This window comes from Artemia franciscana, chromosome 10 (genome assembly GCF_032884065.1).
Source record: "Artemia franciscana chromosome 10, ASM3288406v1, whole genome shotgun sequence".
Taxonomy (NCBI): Eukaryota; Metazoa; Arthropoda; class Branchiopoda; order Anostraca; family Artemiidae; genus Artemia; species Artemia franciscana.
Window position 1 is genome coordinate 33,678,390 of NC_088872.1, and position 15,202 is coordinate 33,693,591.

The window sequence follows — 15,202 nt, forward strand, 5'->3', positions numbered from 1 at the left end:
ATGCCAAAAAAAACCAAACGCTAGATGACGCTGATGATTTTTGCAGAATTTTAATAACTATGGATGTAGGCTAGGACACGAACCTTCCTTGAAGAGAGAATAAAAGAAACTGACAAGGCAAGACACGAAACAAATATTTGCAATGAGTAGCATATTACCGACTACTACTACATACCAGCGAGGAACCTTATTCAAAAACAAATATAACACTACTCAATCGAGACTGAGCCTCATGAACATAAATCTGTTTAATATCCAATCGCAATATATAATATTAATCAAAAAATCAACTAGTTATCAATAATATCTTTCTGAAATATTCAAATATAATATTGTCATGGACAAAAATACCATCTATAAACAAGACATACTTGCTATGCTACATTTTGGTTAATGAACACCACTAGATCTAAATGAACCCTTTACATATGGATTAGGGGTAAAGCTCTGTAATAAAAAAGAAATAACTTTGAAGAAACACCTCAGAAGAAAAAAGGGCAAATAATAAAACTACTTTTATACATTGATCAGATCCCTGGTTAAGCAGATAGGCATATCGGTTACATGTAACTGTAGTCACTTAAAAATAGTTCAATTACATAATTGAACGATAAAAAAAGAAGAACTGATTAAAAATGCACGTGTTTATATGCGTTGTGTATACATTCATTTTCCCACAAACCTTGTGTTTTGTTGTATGAACATTATATTCAGAGATTTTTTAGCATATAAATTAGCGACGTCATTGGAGATTAAATTTAAATTACTACTTATCACAAAAAAAAGAACAGAATATTAAAAGTTGGGAATATGCTTCAATTTTGCCTGTAGATTTTCAACAGCACCGACTTATTACCAGCAAGAGGTAAATCTTAATTTATCTGCTACTAATAAAAAAAAAAACACACAAAACACTCTCTTGAAAAAAACATGCAATACTAAGATTACAAATATGTCAAATGAATGGATGATTTATCCTCGTATCTTTTTAAAGCAACAGATTTGCAACAACTGCTAATTTTATTTATTTTTTAGAGAGCCAATTCTGCTTTCACTAATTAAATAAATACAGAACTTTATCGGAAGAAATGCAAAATCTTCAATTTCGCAGTTCTTGCAGCTTTTAACTGTTACTAAATCAGAAAGAGATGAGAATAGTTACCAAAGGATAGAAGATTGACGTATTACCATTTTGTGACTGGGTGCCTATATAGTAGCACGGGGGAAAACTGTAATTTTCTGTTTACAAAAATAATAAGTAGTGGGTGTTAGAATTGATTGCTTAATTTGAAAATTGTGTCCATTAAGCAAACAGAAATTAGTGTTTTTCAAAACTGCATTTAGCATCTTAAGCTAAAGCGTAAATTTTACTAAAGCAATAACAGAAGTAAAGAAAATCACTCTTGCTAGACCTATTCTACTTAATTTTCATTTATTACCTTTGCGAAGAAGCAAACGAAAATATGACAAAACAAAGAAAAAGTTATATAAAAATCATAGTCATGCTACATATTTTCATACGGAATAGACATGTAAAGTTAACAAAGAATGCAACAATAAGGTGACCAGGAGCATTTTATCGATTATTCTGAAGAAACGAGCTATACTGCAAGCACAGTAAAGGAAATAGTTAAGTTTAAAAAATAAATCAGGGTATTACGCCAAATGGGAGTCTCTACGCACAATTACTACAAGACAATATTTTTAAAACAAATCATTGGAACAGGAGAAAATCCTTTCTATTTCGTTGACCTTAGGGGGGAGGGTGATAGTATGACTTTCAAGGGACACAAAACCCCTTTAGAGGGGTACCAGAGTTTGCTCCGGAACTTCAATATCCACCAAGATGTCACCGATTTAGAATCAATCTACTGGGGAAAATATCAAAATGCTTTCCCTGAATATATTTTTGGAAGGTGTTCCCATCAACTTTAAAATCCCGAATGACACCAAATGTAAAATGCCTAATATTTGCAATCTGGAAAGGCTTTGCTCAAAAACTCTTTGGACACTCTCGAATCTTATCATAAAGGTTTAGTGCTTTCACTTTTATCCTTAAATTTAACGAAATCTGAACTCCTCCTCCCAACATGTTTGACCAACTTGTAAAAATACAACAAAAATGCATGAAATTTTTTTGGTGCATTCTTAAAGTTTTTGAATGCCCCCCCCCTGAAAAGACTCTGGAAACACCCTATTCCGAGATGCTTATTTTTTAAATTTGAGTTGCAACAGTTTATGCTGTGCATTCTATACTTAAATTATGTCAAATGTTGTTCCATTGAGATTGAATCATATATTGAAGTGTCAAAAAATTCTCATCTAACTTTAAAAAAAGGGACCAGAAATTTAGTAAGTCCCAAGGACTTACTTCATCCCTTCCCCCTGAAAAACTCTGGATACGCCCTATTCCAAGATGTTTATTATTAAGATCTGAGTTGCAAAATTTTATGTTGGCCATACTGTACATAAATTATATCAAATTGTTCCAATTCATTACTAAGATTCAATCATATATTAAAGTTTCAAAAAATCCTCATTTAACTTTAGAAAAAGGGATCAGGCCTTTGAAAAGTCCCAAGGACTTGTAACATTTTGAACTGAAACGCTTATAAAACACCTCTATTCTCAAATCAATAGCTATACTTGAGTCAAAATCTCAATTGAAGCAACATCAAAGAAACTCAATTTTTCTTATTCATTTTGTTTATCTATTTACACTAATACTATTTCCTATTCAAAAAAAAAAAAAAAAAAAAAAAAAAACGCACACACACAAACTAAAGGGCAGTTCTGGTATCATCTTTTCCCAAACGTAAATAATGCGAGAACTATGAAAAGTTCCATCTAAAAAATCAACATTCTAAAGCTTGTAACAATGATGCCCAAAATTATTTAGCATTCAAAAACTGCACTGCAATAATTGGAAAACAAGCTTATCATGATCTCTTTCCCTACTCAATAAGAAATGACACGCAAAAGGACAAAATAAAAAATGCGGAGTAAACTTTAAATAAAAGCCATAGAAGTGTAAAATGGAAAAGAAGCGAAGAGAAGCATTAAGCTAAGTTATAGCAGAAGACAGTAGATTTCGTCAAGCAAAAACCACCAAGCGGTAGCGTCACTTTTTTAATTCAGGATCATATGTCTAATTTAGAGGCAAGATTTTCTAGTCATCTTAGAACAGTAGCCTACGCCTTTTGGTACCTATCTAAAAACAGGAATACCAATAGTATATTTTTAATATTTGCATAAACAAGTTCTTCTATTTATACTAAATACAATTTTTCCAGCTAAAGCCACGAAATCTGTCCGAAGACTGATTCGAAATAGAAAACAACCGAATACTCGTCATTGCGAAGGCGTTTTACTTTCATTGGGTGACATGGAGTTCAGCAGGTGACAAACTTGTCTTCTGTTAAAACTTAGCATTAAGTTGCGGAATGGTTAAATGAAACAAGTAATTTATAATTATAATATTATCACAGATTAAAACAAAATTTCGACTGTATCATGATATATGCCTACTGTGTATGAATTATTTAGTGGTCTGACTAGTACTTAAATTTATTTCAACAATACAGAGAAAGCATAGACAATCACTACTTAAATGCATCTTCCCCTGTTTCAGTAATGCTATGATCTGTAATAACTGTTGAAATTACATCAGCGTTATTCAAGGTAAACAATTAAAGCATTATCGAAAATATAACAAAGAGACAGAGAGAGGTAGGAAAGCAGAAAGGGAAAAAAAGAAGCTAGAATTAATGAGCTAAAATGATTGTGCATAGAAAAGGATGAAGAACAAGCAAAACACCAAGACTGTTAGACAGGTGAAAGAACAGAAAAGAAGACGAGCGTAAGTTATATTCTTTTGGATATACAATATTCCTTCTTCTTCCTGACTTAAACTTAAAAATTGTGCTGACATTAGATTTTGTACAGCTAATAAAGATAGAACCATATTTCTTACGAGCGATGCCTACTGAAATATAGGGATTGTCTGGGTAATTTTATAGCCAATCTTTTCTACAATAGGATCTATCAACTTTCAAACGCTTTGCGTTTCACAACGTAATACGTTTCAACGTATTCATCGTTGGAAGTATTCAAAGTGTATTGCGTTTCAGTACCAATAAAGTTTGACCTAGATATATTTATTGATGGAAACGATTTTGCCTAGGCTTTTTTTGGAGCTTACTTAATCTGACATAAAAAAAGCCTAAATCTAGGTGTCTTTCAAAAAAGTGTTATCTTAAAAAGAATTAATATGTGTCTGTTCGTCCTATCTGTCAAAGACAGCACGGATAATTTAAATAGAGCTGGGTCAAGGAAGGTAAAAAGGAAACTGCCGTCCCCCAACTACAAGGCGCAAAGAATAACCGCTCGTGATGAAAGAGGTGACATTAGATTATCTTATGGTCGTACAACTTAAGGGCTTTTTAATGTTTTGAATTACGGCATGCCAAATTTATATCCTAGAATGAAAGAAAACAAAATTATAGATACTCTGCACTATTTTTTTTTTTTACATACACATATACTTTTTTTTAATAAGGAAAAAATACCCAAACACGAGAATTTTGATACCAATACGCACAAAACATTATAGTATACTATTCACTAAACGATATTAAACACAGAACAATCTATATTGAACATGAGATAGAAGAAAGAAGAAAATCTAAACAGAATAAATTTTGTGCGAAATGTTTCCTTTCAAATGAACATTAACTACTTAGCATCTACTAGCACCATTTGGAGTTTCTTGAAACAACAACATGAATTTGTACATGACACAAAAAATTATTAACTGAAGTATATTAATCAGACTTTGGATATTTAAAGTTATTCAACTAATTTTTGAAGTATTAATCTAAAGTCATTTCAAAAACGTGACCATTTTGCACTCATTGTCAAAAATCTGGCTGTATTTGAAATTCGAGTATATATGGCGCAATAACTCCTCTGAGAAATACAGCTTTCATTTAAATCCCAGAAATAAAGAGGTAAACTTCATTACTAACCCTATAGAAATTGAATTTTTAGATATTTTTATACCATTATAGCAAAATCTAAATCAAATACACATACATATATTAGCTTTAGGGAGGGTTGTATCACTGGATTTTTCAGGTAAAGAATATTGCGATAACAGTTTTCTTTTAGACAGTAATTTGTTAAATTTTCTCGGGGAGAGTCTTTTGATGAACATTGGGGTGAGGGGGATTGCTATTACCTTAATATCACGGCGAAATATTGATAACAATATGCACCCAGTGGAGCAAGAGATAATGTTACTTACAGTTCATTAACGAAGCCAGCAACGATTAAATCAAATAACAATTATTAAGCTACAAAGTCCAACAAGTGATAAGTATGACAGTGGATTTTCGCAATCTAGATCTTAAGCAAAGATGGCAAAGGGGAGTCAATCATAAACTTTAATTCTATAAAAGACGTTAAGCGGAATTTTTCAACGACCCAAATTTCGGAGAGTCATATGGTCAGTCAACCCATCGTCACAAACGAAAACAGGGTTTAAATATCCGTTATAACTGGCAATGCACATATCTATCATCTTGACAATAATGTGACAAAACTTGCAGGGAACACTCCTTTCTTATTCGGGGAAGATTCCAGATAACCTTCCATCCAGTTTTCATCTTCTGTTGTTTCAGAAGTAATAATTATAACGCTGCCTTCTTCAAAAGAAAGCTCATCATCATTGTCAGCTTCACAATCGTAAAGGGCCCGACATCTTTTAACCTTTAAATAAAATAAATATACATGAATTATCCTTTTCGGTTAAAGAACTATCGTTGAATTGCACTTAGGTTATTGTAAATAAGTTTCTGTCTCTAAGGAGGAGTTATTTAAAGAAACAAAGTTGCAGTAGTTTGAAAGTTAATAGACTATTAGCTTCAATTTCACATAGAAACCACTTATAAGTATAAAGAAGATCAGGTAAATTTCCAGTGAGGGGGAGGGGTCTTAGGGGCCAACACTTTACAGGATCTTTATCTTTCCTCTCTGTGTGCTTGTACTCAGTTAGCCGTAAACGTTACGGTGCATAAGTTCCCAAATCCAAACATGAACCAACGAACCCCGACCCAAAGAAAATTTAACACAAAACACTAGATTTTCATCTAGTTTTTTTTTTTCTAGCTAACATTATTTTTTACTATTATACTATTGAATCACACTATATTATACTATAAAATTTGTAGGCTACTAATCGTTAAAGTATGGCAAATACTCTTAACATAAACAAAAAAAAAATACATATAAAATTATTACAACCACATAAAGTAAATAAGACATGGGCAAGTTTTACTCGATTTAATAACTTATTTGATAGCTACCATGCTTAAAACAAACAACAGAGAAACATATTTCAGAGAAAAAAATAATTCAAACAGAAAAAAATATCTGTTTATCTGTATATTGTCAGCCAAACTTGTGAAAATGGCTTGCATCTATGAAAATTCCTCCTGCAGACTTTTTGAAGAAAAAAGAAGGTACTACCCAACCAAATTCTTTAAATGGAAAAGTCATCCTAGGCCAGGGCCGTACCCAGGTTTTTTGTTCAGGGGAAAAAACTTAAAAAAAAAACACACCAAAACTTGTTCATATGCATTTTTTTTCCGTTTTTAAGAGTCAGAAAAACATGTCACGGGGAGGGGCACAAAAGCCCCTACCACTCCTCATGGATACAGCCTTTTCCATGGTGAAAATGAAATAGTAACTTAGAAGTTTATCAGATTAAAAAGATTTTCAACGCAATCGTATGTTCTTAAATTACTGGTACACATTACCGATAAGTATATGGACTGACTTGTTCTCATCAAGACACAGGGCGAAGGATGGTCACTATGGGTGGAATGACTGTCGAGTGAGTCAGGAGAGCCGTGTCAGACTCAATCTGTTGGGTTGTGTACATCTAGCCCAAAGTAAAAGTGGCGCTTACGTTAAGAATGAAAATATAGCAGAATACATAGCCACGTTTTGCCGTCAAAGTTTGAGCTAAAATGAACGAATTCAACTTTCAACATGAGAAAAAGGGCTTAGAAGAACACGAACCACGTTCGCGACGAAGTGGGGAAAAAAAATAATAGAGGGATGGGAAGACGCTGACGATAATTAATGCACCAAAAGTCCAATTTTGACGGAAACCAAAAGATCTGATCGACAACCAGAACTGAGATCGCCAGCAAACCCTCCATGGGATAGTAGAGGAGTAGATAGTAGAGGAGCCACACAGCGAAATCCACTGTTCATGACCAGTGACGATTCATCCCGAAAATGCATTCAATCACAAGGTGTCAATGTGAGTGAGGCACAAGTCAATCACGCTGCCTCAATCCTATTCTAGCTCTGACTCCTATCGTGTTCTTGGTGTTTCGTCGCAATGAAAGGACATCGTTTCGGAACACAGGATTAGATTCGACAGGCTTCCTTGCGGTTAAAAGGGTACCTATGTAGCCTGGAAAAAGAGCTGGTCACAGATTACTGACGCAGAAATTTCATACTTTGAAAGATACGAGCTTATTTGCTTATAGAATTAATAAATACATTCCTTCAGCTTTATTCCAAACACTTACTGAACCAATAAAAAATATATTATGCAAATGCATCAGCAAAATTACAAACCGATTTTACTTCCAACCATAGACACGAGGTTCCCAGCATCCAGTCGAAGACAACGAATATCCATCTATCGTCTTATTGTATCGTTAACAGAAAGAAAAAGGTTACAAAATAAAGCTTACCTTTGGTCTGGTATCAATTTCTATGCTTCTTCGAGGTTGTTCTGGAGGTATAGTCTCCTTTCCGTTAATTCTATTAGACAATAAAGGAGTAGGAGGGGGTGGATTCTTGGGCCGCTGAAGACTCCCTGTGTTCAAAACTCCAGGATTAGTGTTGAGTACAACCACATTACTTCGAGTACATTCACCACTGTGGCCAATAGTCTGATAATGATAATTTGGATTATCAACGACACTTGTTGATCTTTGAAAGTCGCCTTGCCTTGAAAGACTCGTTGGTCGGGGCATTGTCATTGGTTTTTCAAGAGGTCGTTCTAGGTTTAAGTAATTTACCGGTCTAAGAGGTGGAGGATCACCGCGAGGCAACACAAGCATCCCTCCAGCAACGGCTATAAAAAATATAACTAAAAATTCCGCAAAAACTGGTTTCAGTAATGAAGGGATAATTGACAGCAACTAAATAATAATAATTGAAACTTACTGACATAATTTTTTCCACAGAAGTAGATAAATATACACATTTCTACGATTCAGTTCATACACTCACGATTTGACTTTGTTAAAACCCCATCAGATCTTGAAGAGAGATATTTATTTCCTATTCCATTAAGTGACATTATCATAAAATGTTTTTAGAATCTCTTTTTTTTTCTATCTTACAATGTTTTTTTTCTTTTTTTGGCAAATTTTGACAATGACTTTCAATATAGTCCAAGTATAATATTTGTATAATATCCAAGTATAATATCTACTTCAGTGCCTGAAGTAGATAACTGTTGAACATGTCCAGGAGACTACACCCTGGCTCATTCGATTTACCTGACACTGTTGATGAGTTAGCATATCCCTTTACCACCAAGTTTCATCCAGATACCTCCACTCTAGGCGTTTTCCAAGATTTTAGGTCCCCCACCCCAACTCCCTCCAATGTCACCAGATCCGGTCGGGATTTAAAATGAGACCTCTGAGACACGATATCTTTCCCAATATCAAATTTCATTAAGATCCTATCACCCGTTCGTAAGTTAAAAATACCTCATTTTTTCTAATTTTTCCGATTTAGCCGTCCCATTTTTTATGGTACTTGGTAGATACCAAGTGCCATAAAAAACAAGGCTAATCACAGTCAGTGAAAAGAAGAAGAACACGATGCAACTATTTCGAACTAGATCTCTACTCATCCGTCCTTGTGTAGAAATACGAAAAAAAGGAGAGATAAAGATCAACACGACAACATAAAAATACCAGCCTTAAAAGCAATCATTAACATAAAGAAAATGCTAATTCATTGTTGCTTAGAAAAGGCCTTTTATTCTCGTACAGTTGTGTTTGCTTGTCTTTTATATTGCCCTGCGGACTTTTATCTGTATCTTTATATTTTTTATTCCTAATTCTGGACTGAGGGCGGTTGAGCGGAGATCCTAACCGAAATATTTGCATTTTATTCTTCTTCCTTTCACTGGCTCTGATCATTATCGTTTTTTTTTTCTTCTTTACATTTTTCGTTTTGTCTTATAATTCAAATTAAGGTTTTTCAGAACCGTTACCATGAGCACCCATAAGGGGGGGGGGCAAGGGGGAAGTAGCCCCAATGGCTAAATGAAACTGTCTTAAATTTTTATATTTTTGTTTCATATTTCTATTATACAGCATTTCAAGTGCCTATTAGACCAAGAAGTCTTAAATTCAGCTTATGGGATCTCACGACCGCTACCGTAACATCTTTTAGGAAGCAGTAGCCATTTTTACAATGCGTATTGAGATACCTATTTGATTTTTTATGAGTAGTTAAATACATAAGTAAACAAAAAAAACAACAAGTTTTTTTAACTGACAGTAAGGAGAGACATTAAAACTTAAAACGAACAGAAATTATTCCTTATAAGAGAGGGGATGTCCCATTCTCAACTCTGGCTCTTTGGGCCAAGTTCTTCAAAAAAAAGCTCTTTAAAAATAAAGTTCTCACTTAAACTCGACGACTCTTGTCTTTCAACAGTCTTTCCTAAAGAATTGGGAAAAACAGTCAAACTTTAGCGTCTAGAGCGAGGATTGAAAAGGGGCAGCCCCCCTCATATACGAAATAATTTCTAAACGTTATAATATTGCTCCTTGCTTTCAGTTGAAAAAAACTTGTTTTTTATTTAGCATCTTTCAATCATGCCAGGAAAAAACATTCTCCTCCCCCCCCCCTCACCATGTAAAATTTCACCTGTAAAATTCGCCCCGTGGAAAACCTTCCCTTATATATAGTTTTTTGTTTAGTTTATATTAATTATATACAGTTTTTATAAATGCTATATATGCACGATGGGCAAATTGCGCAACTTACAACCCTTTCCCCAGGGACAATGGCATAGTTAGAGGACCTTTGAACTATGTTGGATCAAATGGCTATCTCAAAATTTTGATCTATTGTCTTTGGGGAACAAATGGGCGTGGGAATTGGGCTAGTTCCCCCCTCCCCAATCTTTTCGGTCACTTAAAAGGAGCAGTAGAACTTTTGATTTGCATTTGAATGAGCTTTCTTCCGACCTTCTAGTCATCTATTCGATACAATCACTCTTGGGGAAAAAAATACAAATAAACACACATCCGTTATCTTTCTTCCGCGGAAAAAAATCCACGTTTTGTAAATGGAAGCTCGAAGGTTGAATGTTATTCATTATCTAGGGTATTCTCAGAAATTATTAGGATTTTATGAGTATACCTCACTGGATGATATAAATAAATTATTCCCAAGAATATATCCTTAAATCAATAGATGATATTACAGATAATTATCTTCAATATATCAATTTTATATAAATACATCATTACATTAGATATGTCATTATTTGAATGGTATGAGAAAAAATGTGAACGTGAAGATTGTTGAATACATACTAACGGTTCCATCTATCCATTTCTGTAACATGACCGTGTTACTACTGCTACCACTACCACTACTACTACTACTACTATCACCTCACCGCAGCACAGAGTAGCTTGAGGCCAACACAGCTACGCACGCTCCTCCATCACAATCTATTCAAAACATCCCACTTTAAACCCTTTCAGGAAGTTCTCATTTCTCTTAGATCTTTCCTTGCAAGTTCCTTCCATCCCAAACAAGGACGAACTGCTTTCCGTTTAGCTCTAGACGGTGTGCCAAAAAGGACAATCTTCGGTAATCTATCATCCTTCATCCGCAGACCGTGCACTAGCCATCTCATACGGTCAGTTAGTCGGGTACTCAAAACAATCCACACAATTTCTCTGGAAAAATCTAGCAAATATTCCTCCGTTTTTCGGAACGCCCGTGCTTCAGAACCATATGTGATCACAGACATCACTGTAGCTTTCAATATTCTAGTCTTGGTTCGCACGTTGCACATATAGTTTAAAAACAAATTAAAGAAAAATTTAACTACCTTAGTTCTGCCCTAGGATGGATGGATGATAGACTATTGATCGACAAGTAAAATTACATAATTTCTATATAGTTCTGAAAAAGGCTTATGCCAGCTATGCCTCTCACTCAGACTACCTGTTTTGACTTTTTCTCCAATCCGCCATGGCTCTTAACTTTTTCATCACAGTCCACCAACTTGATTTTAACTCAAAAATTTGAATTAACATCATTTTTATACAATTCCGAAAAAAGGCTTTTACCAGCTTTGCCTCTAATAACTCAAATTACATGTTTTGGCTTTTTCTCCAATTAACAAGGGTTCTTAGCTTTTTCATTACAGTACACCAGCTTGATCAAACAGTTCGTGGTAACGAACAGTAGTAAGGAGCGACCCGGCTCAATAGTAACCGAAACTCTAAAAAATAGAATTTTGATGCCAATGGTTACATCAAAAGAATCGCATTTTAATACTGATTTTAAATATATAAGTTTCATCAAGTTTTGTTTTATCCATCAAAAGTTACTAGCCTGGGAAAATTTGCCTTATTTTAGAAAATAGGGGAAACACCCATTAAAAATGATAGAATCTTAGCAAAAATCACACCATCAGATCCAGCGTATCAGAGAACCCTACAGTAGAAGTTTCAAGCTCCTATCTACAAAAGTGTGAAATTTTGCATTTTTTGCCATAAGACGGATCACGGATGCGTTTTTTTTTCTCCAGGGGTTATCGTATTGACCCAGTGATCCTAGAATCTCGCAAGAGGGCTCATTCTGACGGAAATTACAAGTTCTAGTGCCCTTTTTAAGTGACCAAAATTTGGAGAGCACCTATGCCAGCTTCCACGCTCATTTTTTTTCCCAAAGTCACAGAATCAAAATTCTGAGATAGCCATTTTATTCAGCATAGTCGAAAACCAAATAACTATGTCTTTGGGGACGACTTTCTCCCCCACAGTCCCCGTGGGACGGGCGGCAAGTTACAAGCTTTGACCAGTGTTTACATAAGGTTATTGGGAAGTGTACAGACGTTTTCAGGGGAATTTTTTCGACTAGGGGAGGTGTTAAGGGGAGGGGGTTATGTGGGGAAGGGAACTTCCCAAGGAGGAATTTGTCATGGGGGAAGAGAATTTCCATGAAGGAGCGCAAGGTTTTCTAGCATTTAAAAAAGAAGAGCTAAGAGCTCATATGGCACTAGTGACGAAGTCGAAAGAGCCAAGAGCTCATAAGGTATGAGCTCTAGCAAAATTCTAAGAATCAATAGATTGCTATAAAAGGAAAATCAGAGGATTAATGCCGGTCGGGATTTAAAGTAAGAGCTTTGAGTCACGAGGTCCTTCTAAATATAAACATTCATTAAGATTCGATCACCCAAGTTAAAAATACCTCAATTTTTCTAATTTTTCCCCTCCCTTCAGCCCCCCAGATGGTCGAATCAGGGAAAATGACTTTAGCAAGTCAATTTGTACAGCTGCCTGATACGCCTACCAATTTTCATTGTCCTAGTACGTTCAGAAGCACCAAACTCGCCAAAACGCTCAACCCCACAACCTAAATCTCCCAAAGAGAGCGGATCCAGTCCGGTTACGTCAATCACGTATCTACGACATTTATAATTGTTTTCCAAGATTTCCAGCTTGCCCCTCCAACTCCCCCCAATGTCAACCGATCTGTTCGAGACTTGAAATAAGAGCTCTGAGACATGAGTTCCTTCTAAATATCAAATTTCATCAAGATCCAGTCAACCGTTCTTAAGTTAAAAATACCTAAATTTTTCTTGCTTTTCTACATTAACAACCCCCAGCTCCCCCAAATAGAACGTATCCGTACCAATTATGTAAATCTCGTATCTATAACTTGTGCTTATTCTTCCCATCAAGTTTCATCCCGATCTCTCCACTCTAAGCGTTTTCCAAGATTTCCGTTCCCCCCCCCAGCCCTCTATGTCCCCGGATCCAATTCGAATTGAAAATGAAGCATCTGAGACATAAGATTCTTCTATATATGAAGTTTCATTAAGATCCGATCACCTATTTGTAAGATACCTCGATTTTCACGTTTTCCAAGAATTCCGTTTTCCCCCTCCAACTCCCTTCAATGTCACCGGATCTGGTCGGGATTTGAAATGAGAGTTAAGCACAAGAACCTTCTAGATATGAAATTTCATTAAGATCTGATCACCCGTTCGTAAGTTACAAATACCTCATTTTTTCTAATTTTTCCAAATTACCCCCCCCCCAACTCCACCAAAGAGAGCGGATCCGGTCCGGTTATGTCAGTTACCTATATTGGACTTGTGCTTACTCTTTCCATCAAGTTTCATCCTGATCTCTCCGCTTTAAGCGTTTTCCAAGATTTCCGGTCCCCCCCCCCAAATGACATTGGATCCGGTAGGGATTTAAACTAAGAGATCTGAGTTTCGAGGTCCTTCTAAATATGAAATATCATTAAGATATGATCACTCTTTCGTAAGTTAAAAATGTCTCATTTTTTCTATTGTTTTAGAATTAACCCTCCCCCCTCCCAGCTCCCTTAAAGAGATCAGATCCGTTTTGGTTATGTCAATCCCGTATCTAGGACTTATGTTTATTTTTCCCACCAAGTTTCATCCCGATCCCTCCACTCTAAGCATTTTCCAAGATTTTAGGTTCCCCCCCCCAACTTCCCCTTCGCCGGATCCGGGCAGGACTTAAAATAAGAGACCTGAGACATGATATCCTTCCAAACATAAAATTTCATTAAGATTCGATCACTCCTTCGTAAGTTAAACATATCTCATTTTTCTAATTTTTCAGAATTAACCATCCCCCGCCCCCAACTCCCCCAAAGAGAGCAGATTCGTTCCGGTTATGTCAATCACGTATCTAGGACTTGTGCTTATTTTTCCCGCCAAGTTTCATCCCGATCCCTCCACTCTAAGCGTTTTCCAAGATTTTAGACTCCCCCCTCAAATTCCCCCCAATGTCACCGGATCCAGTCGGGATTTAAAATAAGATCTCTGAGAGACGATTCTTCTAAACTTCAAATTTCATTAAGATCCGATCACTCCTTCGTAAGTTAAAAATACTTCATTTTTTTCAATTTTTTCAGAATTAACCCCCCCCCCCCAACTCCCCCAAACAGAGCAGAAGTGTTCCGGTTATGTCAATAACGTATCTCGGACTTCTGCTTATTTTTTCCACCAAGTTTCATCCCGATCCCTCCACTCTAAGCGTTTTCCAATATGTTTGGTCCCCCCCCTCCAACTCCCCCAATGTAACCGGATCTGGTCGGGATTTAAAACAAGAGCTTTCAGACACAATATCCTTTCAAACATCAAATTTCATTAAGATCCCATCACCCGTTCGTAAGTTAAAAATACTTTAAAATATTTTTTCTTTTTTTTTTGCGAATTAACCGGCCCCCACTCCCCCGCCCCCCCCCATAGATGGTCAAATCGGGAAAAAACCATTTCTAATGTAATCTGGTTCGGTCCCTGATACGCCTGCCAAATTTCATCGTCCTAGCTTACCTGGAAGTGCCTAAAGTAGCAAAACCGGGACAGACCGACAGAATTTGCGATCGCTATATGTCCCTTAGTGCCATAAATTCCAAGTGCCATTAAAAATGAAAAAATAAATATGAAATTTTTTTCAACTAAAATTAAAGAGCAGCCTTAAAACTTAAAACGAACATAAATTATTCCATATATGAAAGGGGCTGTTCCCTCCTCAACGTCCTGCTCTTTACTCTAAAGTTTTTTACTGTTTTCAAAAAGTAGAGCTGAGAGAAAGAGTCAAACTTTAGCGTAGTCAAACTTTAAGTTTTAGCGTTGAGGAAGGAACAGCCCATTTCATATACGGAGTTATTTCTGTTTGTTTTAAGTTTTAATATTGCTCCTTACTTTCAGTTTAAAAAACTTGTTTTTTTTTTTATTTAATTTTAATTCAAGTCGTCATTTAGCTTCCAAAATTCTAATCTTGGTCCGCAGATTTATCTACCTATTCTTCCGAACTTTCTTCAATTTAAAAAAAAAAAAACGTCTTGAACCTTTGGTACTCTA

The 15,202-nt window shown here is 35.7% G+C and overlaps 1 protein-coding gene across 1 annotated transcript in view; it reads right to left on the reverse strand.

The window, feature by feature from the left end:
• Nucleotides 1-230: 230 nt before the first annotated feature.
• LOC136032103 (arfGAP with SH3 domain, ANK repeat and PH domain-containing protein-like) overlaps nt 231-15,202 on the reverse strand; it is a gene marked incomplete in the record, with an annotated part of 90,480 nt that continues 75,508 nt past the window's right edge. Inside the window, 2 exon segments of the mRNA XM_065712252.1 lie at nt 231-5,769; nt 7,773-8,158. Of these exon segments, the coding sequence (XP_065568324.1) occupies nt 5,578-5,769; nt 7,773-8,158 (578 nt within the window).